At 34.1% G+C, this 18,333-nt stretch overlaps 1 protein-coding gene across 2 annotated transcripts in view; it reads right to left on the bottom strand.

Moving 5' to 3' along the window:
• The window catches only part of LOC111086130, a 63,713-nt gene that overhangs the window by 30,035 nt on the left and 15,345 nt on the right, over positions 1 to 18,333 (bottom strand). Inside the window, exons 4-5 of one of the 2 annotated variants that reach the window (XM_022387755.1) lie at positions 17,152 to 17,172; positions 12,376 to 12,487 (exon numbers count right to left, since the gene is read on the bottom strand). In XM_022387755.1, coding sequence (XP_022243463.1) covers positions 12,405 to 12,487; positions 17,152 to 17,172 — 104 coding nt within the window. In that variant the 3' untranslated portion in view covers positions 12,376 to 12,404. Of the gene's footprint in view, positions 1 to 6,668; positions 6,775 to 12,375; positions 12,488 to 17,151; positions 17,173 to 18,333 lie in introns of those variants that run through there. The other variant, XM_022387756.1, reaches the window with a different exon arrangement.

Genomic DNA, 18,333 nt, shown 5'->3' with positions numbered 1-18,333 from the left:
ATTCGAATATATCATGTATACTGTATATCATTTACTTTATCATCTTCTATAATATTCGAATACATCATGTATACTGTATATCATTTACTTATTCATCATCTTCCATAACATTCGAATATATCATGTATACTGTATATCATTTACTTCATCATCTTCTATAATATTCGAATATATCATGTACTTCTTCATCATCTTTTTAAATTTTTGTTTAGTTGGTCCGTTGGTTTCGTGCGAGCTGAAAACATCGTTTTCTAGGTTTTCATACTTAGCTTTCTTCTTGACTGGTTCTGCAGAGATTCAACTCGAGGGAAGAAAATCTGTTAATCTATTCACTGATTCAATAGAGGCGATCGTCCACTTGTCTACGCACACTTGTTTTGTTGTTCTTATTGTTGTGTTTGTAGTAAAGAGTGTGTTCACTCTCCTTAAAACGAGTTCAATCTGTTTATTTTTCAGGCAACTTAAAAAATTAGTCACGTGTTCAGATTTAGATAATTCAGAAAATCTCCCATTCGACTCTGCCATTAATAGCGGCTCTACCCAATAAATGTATGGAAGTCAGATCACCTGAGAATGCCACAAAAAATTATCAAGGAAGAGGGGCGTTGACATTTATGTACATGTAATATGTAAGCATCCTTTGAAAAAGACCCGAAGTTTAGTATTTCCTATGATCTTATTTACAAACTCTCAATACATTATATTTTCTTTTTGTAGCAACTCTGTTTTAACACAGGTTGTGCGTTGGATTATACACGGAATTCCTTTTAATACAGGTTGTGCGTTGGATTACACACGGAACTGTTTGAATACAGGTTGTGCGTTGGATTATACACGGAACTGTTTTAATACAGGTTGTGCTTTGGATTATACACGGAACTGTTTTAATACAAGTTGTGCGTTGGATTATACACGAAATTGTTTTAATGGACAAATTGGGTATATAATGATGTTTAATGCTTACCAAATGTTTTCCGTGGCTTGGTCCAAAATCATTACGTTTGATGAGCCACTTGACAAACGAATTTCTTTTTTGTAGCCAACTCTGTTTTAATACAGGTTGTGCGTTGGATTATACACGGAACTATTTTACTACAGGTTGTGCGTTGGATTATACACGGAACTGTTAGATTAGTTAAATCTAACACGTACGTAATTACCCACGCTTGAAAATTCATTGATAGAAGTGGATCATGTCTTCTTATATTAAATGCCCAGCGTGGCCGGGTGGTTAAGGCGCTTGACTCGCAATCTGAGGGTCGCGTGTTCGAATCCCCTTTCCCACCAAACATGCTCGCCCTTTCAGTCGTGGGTGCGCTATAATGTGACGACCAATCCCATTATTCGTTGGTAAAAGCGTAGCCCAAGAGTTGGTGGTGGGTGGTGATAACTTCTCTTTAGTCTTTCACTGCTAAATTAGGGACGTATAACGCTGGTAGCCTTCGTGTAGCCTTGCGCGAAATTCAAAACAAGCAAGAATTACATTATATTATTATTATATTAACGAGTTGTCTGTCAGGTTGTCTGGTCATAAGCAAATTCATTCGTCAACACCAAAACAGATGTCTCAAGTTGAGAATGTTGGGGAAAAAATGCATAACATAGAAATTATTGTTTCTTAAACAACTGTTGCAGAAAGCACTTCAACAAACCCTTTGAACTTTACATCCTTTAACAATTACCAGTTTGAAGTTTCAACGAAAGGCCTTATTGGCGGTGACCTACTACAAAAAAAGGTGTAATTGATACGCTGTTATAAACACATATTTAGATAAACCCATATTCAAATTAAATTAAATGTGATATTTTTTTATCATTGATATCAGTTTTACTGTAATCTTTTACCACATTTATTATCTTGAAAAATAGCTCATGTTTACCTTAGCAGTTTACAAATTAATAATTTAATCTATCTTTATAAAGACGGAAAGTCGTTCAAATTACCTTATGAAATGTAAGAAAAAAGCGTATTTGTATCTTACAAAATAATCAGAATTGTTGTCAATTAAATCTCCTTTACTATGCATGCAGCTGCAAATAAACGTTAGTAGTATCTATATGTGTTTTTTACTGACCTTAGCACATAGTAAACCTGTATATTCCAAAACCTTCGCTAAGTACTTGAATCATTCACTCAATTCACACTTGTATTCATGCATCTGAATTAATAAACAACCTGTGGCCAATGCATTGTAATATAGGAATGTTTGCTTGCTTTAGAGCAAAGCTATATTGTGTCAACTGCGGGGAATCAAATCACGAATTTTAGCCTTGCAAATCCATAAACCTGCCGCTATCTCACTGGGGAACAATATAGGAATATATAACAAGCTACATATTGCTGTGGAATTAATGTTTGATTTTAAATTCATTCTTTGTGCTGAAATAACATGTGGTCAATAAAACCTTTAAAGCTAAAATTGATCTTGCTTGTTTCAAGTTAACTTTTGTTCCTGTATTGTTTTCCAAATACGTGATACCTGCTGCTGTCCGCGGAGAACATTAATACGTGAGACCTTGTCTGAGGACCTGGTTGTATAGCTAATATCTAGAGGACACGGGCCCACCAATGTGGAATGAGAATGACCAGTCACGTGATCTTACAGTTGCACTAAGTAAATTTGAGTTTAGTTTTAGATAGAAACCACCTCTCATTTATTTAGTTTCACTCTAAGTCTCCATTGGATCTGATCTGATCCTGACTATATACATATAGGATAAAAGTGGCGATCTTACGTAAATAAACCGCAAGTACACACATTGGGATTTGTCTTTGTACTAACATATTATGTTCTTGATGTATTTTGTGGGCAATTCAGTTATCCTTAGGTTTAAATTCAGTAGGTATACATTCAGTATTGTTACGTAATATCTTATCTTGTCAAATTTCCTGTTTAACGGGCCTTTCAGTTAAATCTTAGATCTACATTCAGTCCACCTGAGTATTACTACAACGTACACAATTCTAAAGTTATATACGTTTCACTAACCCGTCAACTTAATCGGGATTAACGAAACATTGAACACAAAATGAGCTCAGCCATATCTTACAACCATTGTTAAGTTTAAGTTTAAAATTGTATCTCATGCTTCATCGTATTTATCCAATGCCTTTTTATATGTTTCGGTCCATTAGACGGACCGTAAGGAAGTGTAACGTTGGCAGCTTCCGTCATCTTAGTGTTTATGTCCGTGTAATGTTCAAATACACCAAAGTTTTAAATTATGCACCAAATACACGCACTTCATAGCCATATGAGAATATTCTTTAAACCAGTACAGAAAGGTTATAGAGTGTGACAACTGCTCACATGAACTTTTCTTTTATCCGCCCTATATACATATAGATAGATTTATAGAAAAACTGGTTATCAATTTAGTCAGTGAAAGAAAACGAATCTACGAGTGATTTACCAGAGCTAGTAGTTAGCAATATATTTTGTACTTGCAAACGAAAAACAATCATGACAATTTCGTAAAAGCTTTGTAAGACGAAAACAAAAAAAAGTATACATGGAATAGAGTTAAGGTTCCGATACAAAACCGACTGCTCTTAGAAAATTTCTTTGTCAAAGAGATTTTATTGCATGATACATTTTTAAAACTCTTTTGTGCTAATGATTACCAGTTTTATATAAGCCACAGCTCTCTTTCTCTCTTTATGTGTGTAAATATGTTTTACTCTTTAAGTACTTTTAGGTTAATAATGTTTATATAAGTTCATTTTTCTAAGTTGTCGTTCGACAATAACTTATTACTATTTTTATTTATTGGAGAGTACGATGCTTATATCAAAACTGCTTATTAGAAGGGTTTTTTTTTGTAATTAAGCACGTAATTTCCCAATGGACTATCTATGTTGTGCCCATCACGGGTATCGAAACAAGTCCGCGGATTTACCGCTGAGCCCTAAAAGAAGATATGGTTCTGTCTCAAAAACACACTTTAGGTTTTTTTATGTTACTTAACTTAAGTATGAGGGCCAGGTGGTTAGTGCACTCGACTCGCAATCTGAGGGTCGCGGATTCGAATCCCCGTCCCATAAACATGCTCGCCCTTTCAACCGTGGAGGCGTTATAATGTGACGGTCAATCCCACTATTCGCTGGTAAAAACAGTAGCACAAGAGTTGGCGGTGGGTGAGGATGATTAGCTGCCTTCCCTCTTGTCTTTCACTGCTAAATTAGAGAGGGCTAGCGCAGATAGCTCTCGTGTAGGCTTTGCGCGAAATTCAAAACAAACAAACAAATTAAACATGAGCTTTGTTAAGTGTTCAGTTATTGTGAATGCCAATAACTACAATGTAGGGAAACTATACCTCTTTCATACAAAGCAACCAATACGTTTTCACGTTACCACATGAACAGTTACTCCTATACTGAAGTTATCTCTGAACGGCTTTTTTTTGTTCACCATAGTGTTGTAAATGTGATTCTGTAGAGTCGGTTTTCATGATTAAGCAAACACAATCGAGTCAAAAATGTTAGTAAATATTTTCCCTAATCGAGTAGTCTCCGTTCAGTAACAATAGGTGTAGAAATTGAATTATATTACAAATTTTAATACTTTGGTTTTATTTTAAGTTAGTCTTTCATTGTATTTTTATTAAATATAAGCCTGTAATATTTATTTCACTGACATAAATATCTTTAAGTCATAATGTATTTTAACTCTGTAGGCTTTTCCTGTCTTCGACGAGTTTTAAGTGCTATGTCAGTTAAAGACTTTATAACGATCAAACATTGTGTAGCAGTATAAAACGTTCGAACTACCAACTGTACTGTTGAAGGACAGGTCGAAACTTCTATAACGTTAACTTCAATCCAGTTTGATCCAGAAAAAGTAGTTTAATTTAAAACAAAATAGACAATACATTGTTATACGAAAAAGATTAAACAAATCTTGAATGACGAGCGGTTTTCGTATACCCTAGGACCTCACCTTTACATCTAGCATTGTTTTAGATGTAAAGAACAATGTCAAAAACATTTTTTTAAACTTACATTGTACGGAAGATTGTAATTTTCATCACGTTAGGCTGTCGACTTGCTTTTGTCAAACTTAATCGATTCGTGATTATAAGTGAGGTACAACGTCACCAACAAATTTAGTTCAATAGTATTAAATAAGACTGCGAGATCTTTATCCAAAATACTTACAAACAAAGAATATAGTTACACCAAACCAAGTAATACCTTCGATTAGAGCTACGAAATAGCTTAGCCTACTTCGGAACAATGCTTTCAAATTACAATTGATTGCAAGTCTGACGAAAAGCTAGAAAATTTAATCGCCAGATTTTTGTATCTACACTTTTGACTGAACATATTTCTTGGAATATGATTTATTGAATTTATATGTTATTCATAAATCATCAATAACCCCTGATCAAAGCTACTTATTTATTTTGATCAGAACAAACAACTGACATGTTAAATAATATAGCTTATTTAATATTATGATCTAATTCACTACGTAAAGTAAAGTAAAAACTTATGATCAGAATGTACTGATTCATCATCTCAGTACTCTCTCTTTACCGATATTTTCAACCACACTCACCCAATGTAAATATTGGAACAGAAAATATTAATATAGTTAAGAGCACAAACGGAGGCTGTGTATCATTGCAATATATATTCTTAAAGTCAAATCATACAATTTTATGTAAGATATACCTGCGCTATAAGGGTCAATATTGCACAACAAAATATAGTGGGGCGCAAAGTAAAACAGAATAATTCACACTGGATAACTTTTAAGGTCAAAGGTGTATTCAAACAAATATTATAATGAGAAAGTAGTTTGGGGCACCTAGCTAATTACAAGTATTCGCCTTGAAAGACGTTAATGTGATATTATATTTATATAATAATCTTACATCACACGATGAATTAAATAAGGTAGGAATTCGAACTATGTAAAAAAAACTCTTTCTTCATTAGTAAAGATGTTGGGAAAGTCAGCAGAATTCTAAATGCAACAGAGGTTTTGGGAATCAAGAATACTAATCTATTCTTGCACATGCATGCCAACACATTTTTCAGTGTCATTTACTTATTTTTCATGAAAGAGTCTGCAGTTGTCACTCAATTCTGTTGCACTGTCTTTAGCTACTTCGCCCTCTGATGAGTCGATTTAGAAACACAACACACACACAGTGTTTCAGCAAGTTCTTGAATTAATTTTCGACAATCCATCAATGCATACAGGAAACAAACTGAACAATGGGATTTGTTCCTGTAGTTACTAAAACGCTTCTTTCATGATTTTACAGTTTTGTTTAAAAAAAAGTCGACTTTGAAGTTTTGTTGGGGATCAGAAACAGCTATCGTGGCAGTGATGATTTTCGCTTTGCATCAGTGACTTCTGTGAGGGTGTTTGTCCTCTTCAATGGAGACAAACCACTGTAAACCTCTCCAAACTGGTTTTGGAGGGCACTAACAAAGTCAATTCCACTTTCCATTGCTTGCTACTCAATAGCTTCACAGTTAATTATGAAATATATTGTAGCAATACAACGATGAACTGTAGCATAAAAGTAGACATATATATACTTGAAAGAAAGCCAAAGAACGTCACTGCCTTAGTATAACAGTTGGTTTCATTATTAAATACTAGTTTCAGGGGGTGTGTATTGCATGGTTTCAAAAAACGCTCTCGGATTTAAGTCTACAATTCAGTTTTGAAGACCACTGTTTTTGTGTTATGTAGGCTCTTCTGTTGCACCCCATGACTTCATAAGTTTTCCAAGGGCAACATCATTTCTTCAAAGCTGCTCAAAAAAAAAAACATCGATCTTTGAATGTTAAAAATCCGAAGGAATGTTCGAGGATATTGTCCTTACCTTTGAAAAACCCAATTATTCTTGTAACCTGTTATGTTTAAAGTCTGAAGTCAACACGAGTAACTGAATCATTTCAATCTGTAAATGCATTTTGAAATAACGCTTATACCTCTTGCATAGTGATTTTTCTAAGTTATTCTTTCACAACAGGATCAAACATAATAAAATAGTGATCAAATTTCAGAAAGCTTCCACTTTCAATGAAGAATGATAAATTCAAGCTTCTAAAGCACGGTTTGTCGGTTCTCTAGCTCTTGTTTAGACAGTCGCAGATTTTTTGGTATTTTAAAATACCATATTTTAATTATTTCAACTGAAGAAACACCATCATGTGGTCTACTCATTTTTCATGTCGACTTTAAAATGCCGACAAACTTTTCCACTATTTTGGTCCGTTTGTGAAAAGTGAAAAGGGACAATGAAAAGTTAGCTGCATCAAAAATCTTGGAGCAAAAACTAAACGATGATTCACGTACGACTCAACACTCAACCCATTATCTTGTTACTTTTCCTCTTTGGCGGCCCCCCAGTAGCGGACGTAAACTGCTAGAAACCGGGTTTCGATACCCGTGATGGGCAGAGCACAGATAACCCTTTGTGTAGCTTTGGGCTTTATAACAAACAACAACAACCTATTTTTTCAAAGTCGTGTGTGTAACAATTTGTTGTGAATTTCCTTGTCATCATTGGGAAAATCAAATGCTTTTATACGTACGATTTGGTTTGTTTTGAATTTCGCGCTAAGCTACACGAGGGCTATCTGCGCCAGCCGTCCTTAAGGTAGCAGTGAAAGACTAGAGGGAAGACAGCTAGTCATCACCACCCACCGCCAACTCTTGGGCTACTCTTTTACCAACGAATAGTGGGATTGACCGTCACATTATAACGCCCCCACGACTGAAGGGCGAGCATGTTTGGTGTGAATGGATTCAAACCCGCGACCCTCAGATTGCGAGTCGAACGACCTAACCATCTGGCCATGCCGGGTCTGATATGTACGAGACTCAGTGCGACCCATAACTGCCATACCTTTGAGTCGATTTTTAGCTACTTAGTGAGCCACTCAAATCAAATATATATATATATATATATTGTTTGCTTTTTGTTTATTTTTCATGGCAAACTATGGTTTCTTCAGTTTCTGAGATAGCATAGCATAAAGTTCTAGAAAAATATTTCCATTAGTTTTAGCCCCCCCCCCCAGTGGCACAGCGGTATGTCTGCGGACTTACAACGCTAGAAACTGGGTTTCGATACCCGTGGTGGGCAGAGCACAGATAGCCCTTGGTGTAGCTTTGTGCTTAGCTTCAAACAAACCATTAGGTTTATCAGTTGTTTTTAGACTCGTTCTAATGGTAGTTTCTTCACTGTCTTTTAACAAGTCACGTTACAGAAAATTGAGAAGATCGGTTTCTTAGTTTCCAAACCTGGGTCTTTTTTTTTATTTGTTTTCCATAAAGACAGCGATTTCTATTATCCATGACTTTATTCTTATGTTCGCAGTTTAATCACTGAACTGTTTTGTTATTTTTATAGTTATCTTGTACTTTTACAAGTTTTTACAAAGTTACAAATAATTTTATATTAATGTTTTTGTGCCCCCAGTGGCACAGCGGTATGTGTGAGGACGTACACCGCTAGAATTCGGGTTTCGATACCCATGGTGGGCAGAGAACAGATAGCTCATTGTGTAGCTTTGTGCTTAATTACAAATAAAAACAATGTTTCTATTCTATGCGCTAACTTAGGAAAAAAAATTGTAACATATTGAGTTCGCGCCTTAGAGATATAGTTTAAGACTTTTTTTTTTTTAGAAATTTCTAGTTACACATTTTGAGAATGTTTTATTCTGCGCGCGTTTTTAAAGAACTGAATAATTTATACTACATGGTTTATTTCGAAATTAGCGCAAAGCTACATAGGAGCTATCAACACTAACTTTCTCTAGTTTTTAAATGACAGACTAAGGGGAAGTTTGCTAGTCAACAGCGCCCACTGCCAACTCTTTGGCTACTCTAATCAAAGAGTGGAATTTGCCTGTTACTCTTATAACGCATCCATAACCCCCAAAGAATAAAATGCATTCTGGTGGTAACTGGCAGAGAACATGGACTCTCGAATTCATAGCCTGACACGCTAACTACTAAGGCTGTACTGTATAGGAAGAGCATTTGAAATTTTCTACCTTAATGGCATATTATGCGACTTGGTCAGTGATTCCAAGGTTCAAACACATTTATCTTAATTTTGAAATAATGACCAGAAAGAAAACATCCACCCAACAACATTCACCACTACGAGAGTTTTGTCTTGTTATATGAGCCAAACAACTTGATTAACCGTCACTTATATAACGCGTCCAAAGCTTAAAGTACTGAGCATGTTCAGCATCATATCGCGAACTCAAATTTTGGGCCTCTTGATTCGCACCCTGGCACGTTAAACACTATGTTTCACCTCACTGGTGTAGAGGAGGGAAAGCTGAACGCTTCACCACATTTCTCCCATTGATTGCTACATTAGTCACACCAAACTAAGGGAAACTTAACAAGAGAGGTGATATTATAAATAAACAGCGAACATGGCAAACTATCGTGAAGCCCTTCTGTTTTACCGCCCTTTAATCTATAGAAATTTTTCATTTTTATAAGCAACCTATAATTTTGATGTCCCAAGCATTATATTGTACGTTTTATATCTATTTAATGTGCTAATTTCAAACTCAACTGAGTCACTTTGTGTGATTTGAGATATAAAGCTTTAAATTTCCCCTCCCCAAAACTACCATATTCGACTATATCAAAGAAACACAGATGAAGCACGACTACTTGTTAGTTGTACTTCATAAAAAACAACAACACTGGAACACGAGTACAGCTGTTTCTTATCATCTAAGATGTTCTCAACACTTATGCCTCTAAGGAAGTATTCATTTATGATATATGCGGAGGGTGGACTTGGCAGATATTTTAAACATTTACGTCAGAAATTTTTTTCTGTTATAAGTATAAATTCAACAAGATCAGAACATTACAACTTGTTTGTTTTGAATTTCGCGCAAAGCTACACGAGGGCTATCTGCGCTAGCCGTCACTAATTTATCAGTGTAAGACTAGAGGGAAGGCAGCTAGTCATCACCACCCACCGCCAACTCTTGGGCTACTCTTTTACTAACGAATAGTGGGATTGACCGTCACATTATAACGCCCCCACGGCTGAAAGGGCGATCATGTTTGGCGGGACGGGGATACATTACAGCTAATTTGCTAATAAAATGACCAGGGAAGAACCTGAATATTGTTAAATGCCCCTTAACTTACTGGCCTTATGTTTCCATATCTTACGGCTGCTGCTCATTAGAACTTCTTCAGATGTGGCATCGTTTATATCAAAAAGAGTGTAAAAATATCCATGGAAATACTCAATCACAACCAGAATAAAACTTTGGTCTTAGAAACAGCAAAAATGCGTGAAAGGGCACCAAAGTTAATTTCCCTTCCACCCACAGTCGAGGCATTTCCTGGTAAACCTAATCTAGGTCACTTTTAGGTCACTTAATGGTATTGAACATCCATTCATGATCCTCCGTCACTCGATCCAACACTGTTTGATTGGATTCATCACAATAATATAAAATCGGACCTCCATCTAATGTGTCACATGTTCCACTTAAAATCCTGAAAATGGCTAAGTGGCGTTGTCATTCAGATTAGCCATGTGCTATCAATAGAGATATCTGTTCAGTAGCAAAAGAAAGCCATGGAAATCTGTTGTAGTGAACATAAGCGAGAAGCACTATCATCAGATGAATATAAAGATAATAAGGAGTAGGATGTCAACCAGTGTCATGTATAATTAAAAGGACACTATTCAACCAAAAGTATTAAATGTTTGGGTTGTATTAGGGAAGACATTAAGTCGGGTTGCTTATGTGTCGTATATACTTAGCAGTTGGAGGTGGAGGGTGGAAGAGATGAAAAAAGTCTCGTAACATAGTTATAAAATGTAATTTTAATGTCTTAAGCTGCTGTTTTTTTACCAAACAGTTACAAACCAATGCACATTGAAGCATAATTTTGACTTTTATAATGTTGCCTTCACACTTGTATTTCTTTATCATAGCCAAATGGGATATTTTAAAGAAGGGGAAGTTTAAAGATACATATACCTAAAAATGCTCATTATATAGTGGCATCATTTGGATTTAGAATCAGCACTTCAAATATACGTAAATAATGTCTGGTTCACCAAAATTCCGAGTTCTCAAGTATCGTTTTATTCTATCGTCCTAAGTGGTTGCCAATTGTCTAATTTGCCTATCCAATAACGCTGGGCCTGCTTTGAAGATCAAGTTAATCTGATCTGTTAAACATATTTTACGTATCTCCTAGCCATTCTTTGGATAGGTTGTGTACTACTGTTACATCTTGTGTTGTTGATAAACATCACATACCATATTTTGTTACTTTCATGAATCTTATGTTCTGTACTAAAGGTAGTGAAACTGTTTCACACTTCTTTTAATAATAATAATATATATATATATACAGTAATGTCACACGTGAACAAATTCTAATTTCACAGTAAAAAAACTGTGTGATACAACATCACAGCAGGTCTGGTAATAATTATGATTGTTATTATTTGATGGTCCAATACAGATTTAGCCTAGGAAGAACATATAATAGCATTTCAAGTGTACCTTGTGTAAAATAATAGAAGAAAGATACTTGGGCGCCAGGCAAAACAGCATTAGCCTTAAACAACCATGAAGATAAAGTTTATATGCAGAACATATTTTACTTGTACAGTGCTACCAAAATAACTTTCGCTCAATATCTGGTTTCATAAGGCTGACATTACGTAGTAACAACCAACGTTTTAGATGAAACATGTTTATGTCAATCGTTTAAAAAGATATAATGGCTTAGAATGGATGTTGGTAAAGCATGGTTCGTTAGTTTGAAGTAAACATAAAATTCCGTCATAATAAAACTTAAAACGCTTTTAATCACCACATCCTTTACTAGCCCAACACAAGTGTCCAAAAAGAAAAGAGTGTGATATGCATTTCAATTGCAAAATATTTGTTATACCATATATAAAAAAACATCAAAATGTGGTCAACTTAGTTTCGAGCCTAACATTAAGCTTCTCGCAAAATTCTATCTCATATGTTAACCTGTAAGTAATCATGCTTCGCTAAGTATTGCGACCAGTGATAGATTCAGAGTTACACATATCATTTCTCCTGTAAAGTTTCATAAATCGTATAGCTGCTCACCGTGATTACAATAAATACAAAAAAACATCGCTTTAAAAAACTAACAGATGTTTATGCTTAACCAACTGTATTAATATCAAAGTAATAACTGCTTGAATTCCACTAAATGTCAACCCAGAAGACGAACTCCGATAAGAATATCTATTTATAACTGTTGAAAAACTCTTTAATCTTCAATAAATTTGTGTTTCTGAAAGCTACGAATATTGAATCAAAGCAGTTATCGAAATATATCTGTAACTCACCCTAACTGGTCTGATTTTATGGTACTTATTCAAACAGCAGCAAGATGTCGTAGGCTGGTTAGCCATGCAAAGATAATGGGGAAAACATTCGTGAAGCAAAGACCAGGATCACCTGAATAATAATAAGAAAAAAGGTCGATCAGTTGCTGATTTTCTTTTTCTTCTGCGACTTATTTAAACTTTTAGTTTGTGACAAACTGTTATGATCAACAACGTTGGCAAATACCTTTTTTTTTCAGACGTTTAAATTAGTTTTTAGTTGAAACATAGAATGGGGAGTTATTTTGGTCGGGTTTTACTTAGACGACCAAGATTACATCAGGACATATTTTCATAATAGTAAAATAAACCCAGAAGCAACTTAATATTACGTCAAATATCTTTGAAATTTAACCATCCTGTTTGATGCTACTTATAAACATGTCAGTATCACAGAAGTTACTTCGAAAAATAACATTTCCGAAAGATATCCAAATCATATAGGTTTTTATAGTACTTTGTTTCCTCATTTTCTAAATATCATAAATTTTAAAATTAACCTGTCATTCCTAAGCAGTTGTAATCAATGGTAGATGTTAAAAGCTGCGTATTTCACTAATGTGAAATAATACACGAATAACTGTTTTTCAACCGCTTAGTAATTTTAACCAAAAAAGCAACATGATTACATTTGTAATTAACACCAATAAAATATGTTTATTCCTGTTAGTAAGTATCGCTTTTTTTAATTGTTATGAATCTCAACTTTTCTAACAACATCAAAGCTTCCTTCAAACTAAAAAAAACTATAGAACCTATAAATAAACGTATAAACGTAGCAAAAAACATCACTTTAAGTTCAGTCTCATCAAATATTCGCTTCAAAATAAGCTTCATACTTATACAATCATGAAAGTAATTTGTTTCAAAAATAATAATAATAACTTTCCTGCATTACCTTTCTTCAGGATTATACTTCAATATCTTTCAAGAAGTTAAAAACGTTAAATGCATCCGTTAGGAACTTATTCTTAGCGAATGAAAAAAAAAACGAAAACGCTTTCACAGATGAAAGACGAACAAAGAGTGGTATATGCGTTTCTCAATTTTTATTTCTCCGTTTCTTTTCAGAGATTTACATTTCGTTTTCTATGCATATCTTTATTTTAGTTTTCATGGCTTCTGAAGAAGAAGAATAGTTTACGTTTATTTAGTAGTTTTTGAAAGGCTTCTTCCTTCAGTTATACGGCAGCTTTTTGAACGCATAAAAATAAAGATCTCGCCAGTACTGGGTCGCTTCACGTATAAAACAATTGCAAGATAAAATTCATTCGGGAATCAAAATTAATAACTAAATACAGCCAAACTATCACATCTTCCAAACTGAAATTATCTTTAAGATCTTGATGGGTTAATTCTATATTGTAAGGATGTTTTAAATTTAAAAAAGTACTTATCAATTTTAGAGGTATAGAAGGATTTGGGGGCATCAACTTATGAAAAATGCTCCAATTTTGCTTAAGTTAACTTTTAACACAATCCTTTTTATTTAACAGTATGTTCCTAACACCGAACACAGTATCTGAGAATTTAATGATCTGAATGCACCAAACATAAAACATAAAATTGTTATTCCAAATAAGCTTAATTAACTTACAGGAAACCGAGAACAATTCTAAACAAGTTGAATATAGTTTTTCACTGAAAAGACCACAAGTCATTTATAAAATGACTGATATATTAATGAAGACAATCCTGTACAAGAAACTGATTAGATATACTTAATGCATAAACTAAGGCCTCAGTTGTTGTTGTTTTTAGCGCGAAGTTACATCATAGGCTATTTGTGCTCCGTCCAGCGCGGTAAACCTTGTCCCGGATTTTTCGCGTTGTAAGTTCATTAACTTATCGCCGATCCACCAAGGGACGTAAGACACCAAATCTTTCAATGTTTAAAACAATCAAATGAGTAATTACGTTGTTTTTCCGAACACATGTTACTAAAAAGGCATAAAACTAAAACATACATATCTTTGAGTAAACGTGACTTAAAATGCCATAATGTCAAAGTGATATTTAAAGCAGATGAAGCTACAGGAGCAATCAGCATAGCGCATACTGCCGCCACGCAGGGTTGATCATATTCGGTCCTCATGAAAAATACGAAAATCTGTCCGTATATCCGTCGTTTTCAACAAACACGTACCATTTTTGGAAGGACAATGAGAATAATATTACATATGTGTCCATCAAGTTTCATTAAAATCCAGTCATTTTTTGATTGAGTTATAGAGCAAAAATAATGTGAAAAATTGGTCCTCGTGTTAACAGATAGAGATTTTTTTTTTGGATTTTTACGACCTTGCTGTGACCTTGACCTTCCAAAAACTAATCACTTCTATTTTGGTTCATATTCCAAATGTATACCAACTTTCGTCCAATAAATTCATCCGTTTTCGAGAAATCTTTCCGACAAACACGCATATACATATAGATGCGAAAACATTACCTCATCCACCTTCGGTGGCGGAAGTACTAATGTTTTTAAACACTTAAGTTTAATTTAATGTAACACATACATGTAATATTTACAAGTATTCATGTTTATTCTGTAATCACAGAATCGTAGTGATAAAAAACTATTGACCAAATGTAAGCTAACTATATAGATTACAAGCAAAATCATTTATAAAATTATTTATAAATTAATAAAGACAATCCTGTATAACAAATCGACTATATATATATGCTGAATGGTATAAATTAGATATACTTCCGCAGGGACCCCGAAAGTGTTCTGTTTCAAAAGTAAATGCCCCACAGTGGCACAGAGGTATGTCTGCGGACTTACAACGCTAGAAACCGGGTTTCGATACCCGTGGTGGGCATAGCGCAGATAGCTCTTTGTGTAGCTTTGTAATTAACTACAAACAAAAAATTACAACAAGAGTAAATAAAACCAAAATTTTTATTTCTTACTTTTGAAGTTAATATGTCATGCTGTATTGTAGCCTACAGAGTGCATTATTCTTCTTGTGATTCATGGCATGCGCACATTTTACTGACGTCACAACAATACAAATTGCAACATTATGTGACTCCTTTTAGTGTCTACTGACTGACTGACGGACAACACATTACTATACAGTGGTAGGAGTGGTTAAAAAAGTGACCCTCCAATCCAACTTCGGCCCCCTTTTGGGAAAATTATGAAATCAAAAACTTTATACAGAGGTTGTGTAAATTATATTAAAACTACATTCAATATGGAAATCAGCAAGTTATGTCATACCCTCAGCTGATATAAAGTTGCGGTGAAACACAACGTATAAGAACTACATTTGGATCTTTTCTGTTATTGTCATTTTGTAAGTAGTGTAATGCCACCGAGAACTGATCGCTTTTTTTTCCGACGCAAAATATTCATCCACTCAGATTATAAATACGAGTTCAGAGCAACGATTTAGAGTTTTGAAAATGGAGATATCCCTTGCACTTAAAAGTAGCAGAAAAAAAAGATCAACTTGGGGTTCTAGAACCACCAAGAAAGAGACCTGCAACAAGTCGTGGTAAGCAAAATGCGGCATCTTCTAACAAAAGCAAAGGTCAGTGGCAAAACCGTCCTCGTATCCCAGGTAACAGTACGCAATATAATTAAAAATTATATGTCTGGTAAAACAATTCAAATTACATGTACACAAATTGGACATGTTCAGGAATGGAAGGCCAACTTGAGAATACTGTATGAATGGTACGTAGCCAAAGAAAAATGGCATTACATGGTGACACTCGACGAAGCCAAGCGTATGAGTATCTTAATAACCGAAAACACGGCCAGATGGTTATGGCGCTTGACTCGCAATCTGACTCAGACTGAATGGAACCGAACATCGAATTTTAATGTTTACTGCTAAACCACCAGGGATACTTTAATTGTAGACTTTTTTCATTGTTCAAAATTTATAAGTACAATAATACGGTGAATTTTCAATTTTTTACACTAAATTTGTTATTATAACAAAGTAATTATTTACTAATATCACTAATAAATATCGTAGCTTCACCTTCTTAAAATCAAGAACTGTATTAAGAAGTCGTAACTAGTTTTAACCTGATTATAGATAGCATAATGTACGTATATGCTTCTTTATAGCTTGACCGTTTATGTTTTACCAAGTTAATAAATAAGTACAATCTTAAAATAAAACACCAAAAGACGAGCTAGTGGCACAGATAGCCCATTGTGTAGCTTTGTGCTTAACTTCAAACAAATCAAATCAAATGTCGGATTCTGTGATATTGGCAATAACACATCTCACGAATCGACAACTTAATTCTACTAAAGAATCTATTTAAAAGAACAGTATTATTTGAAAATGCTATTAGGAATGGTAAGCGATTAAATATAGTTCACAAGGACACTTATCACTGTGTAAAAATATATTATATACATCACTAGGTGGCTGTTTACTAGAAAAAAATTACATCATTAATTTGAGACTTTACTGGATACGTTATATTTTAGTGTAAAATTAGAAAAAAACAACGTAACCTTTAACATGGTAAAGACGAAGTAAAGATTCGTGAGTTCTATGGTTGTCAAGTTGTGAAGTCAATCATTTTCTTTTCTCGAAGTTATAATTTCGTTTTTTTTGTTGTTTTTTTGTATGTGTAGTTTGCCTTTCACAACATGCCATATTTTGATCTATTTATAACTACTTATGTTTCTAGATGTATTTAAATTAAAAAACATTCATATTTATTTTAAACTACTGATAAAAAAAGAAACATATCTACCTTTATTTGTATCGTGCAGACCTGTATCGAAAGAAAGCGTATATGTAATCAGTATCACATGATATAATAAAAACTGTAAAATACAGCAAAAAACAGTTAAGCCTTTTTAACTTTAACGTTTTAACTTTCAATAATGAAGAAAAAATAGTTTACAGACAAATTATTTAACTTTTGAATAAAGGTCGTACACACATGATGTCCATAACATTATAATAAAAAACCTTCTTAAACTGAAAATAAAGATAAACACATATAGAAATGGAGCAAATAGTTAACTATTAACTCTACTAACTAATTTTGGCTAGTTGGTTAAACGACATAAATCAGTTTCCACAAATATAGAATGTTAAATTTTTAATGATGCTCGTATCATACAAATCTTCAAAGAATGTGTATGCATGCATAAATAAAATTGTAGCAAAAGTTTTACGAGAATACAGACAGTATTTGTAAACTGTGCATCCTGTAGCAAGAAGCTTTGTATATTAAAGGACGTTGTATGGCTTATTGTTGAGTTGTACTTAAACTCCATTGTTTTATGCCCGCACTTACGTTTTCTTCACTATTTGCTACATTCGGTTGTTCACGGCCATTCTTTAGCTCTGGGTATGAATCACGTGCTTCATTTTGTGAGGTCATTACTTCTATAATTGCATTATAGTTCGATATCGTAAAATTTAACGCTGTACGGTACGAAATGGTATAGAAGCATGTTACAAAACTAGGGTGGATCTGGTACTGAGTGGGAGGAGACTACTTTGTGCATTTTTTCAGGTATTTCAGAAGCTTGCTGAAAATGAACTTCTACACAACTATAGTTAACTGTTTAACTATTCACAAGTATTTCAAAAAACACGAAAACTAAAGTAGCCACTCATCCACATTTTTTCTTTCTGTGTATGTGTGTTATTTTCTGTTTCCCTTTTTTTTTGCGTGTTTTTGGCGAACAAAAACAACTTTGGTTATTTCGGTCCACCCCCACAAAGCCGTCCATAGGAAAACAAAATGAAACATTTTAGAAACAGACACGGTATAGATTGTCTTTTCAAAAAATTCGGAATTCAAATTTGTTGGAATATGTCAATATGGTTCTTTTAGAACTAAATATTTAGATTATTGTTCTTGTTCTTTGTAATTAAGCACAAAGCTAAACAATGGGCTATCTGTGCTCTGCCCACCACG

Source organism: Limulus polyphemus, unplaced genomic scaffold (genome assembly GCF_000517525.1).
Source record: "Limulus polyphemus unplaced genomic scaffold, Limulus_polyphemus-2.1.2 Scaffold870, whole genome shotgun sequence".
In the NCBI taxonomy this organism is placed as follows: Eukaryota; Metazoa; Arthropoda; class Merostomata; order Xiphosura; family Limulidae; genus Limulus; species Limulus polyphemus.
Note: the sequence above shows the minus strand (reverse complement) of the source record. Positions and strands in the feature narration are given on the sequence as shown.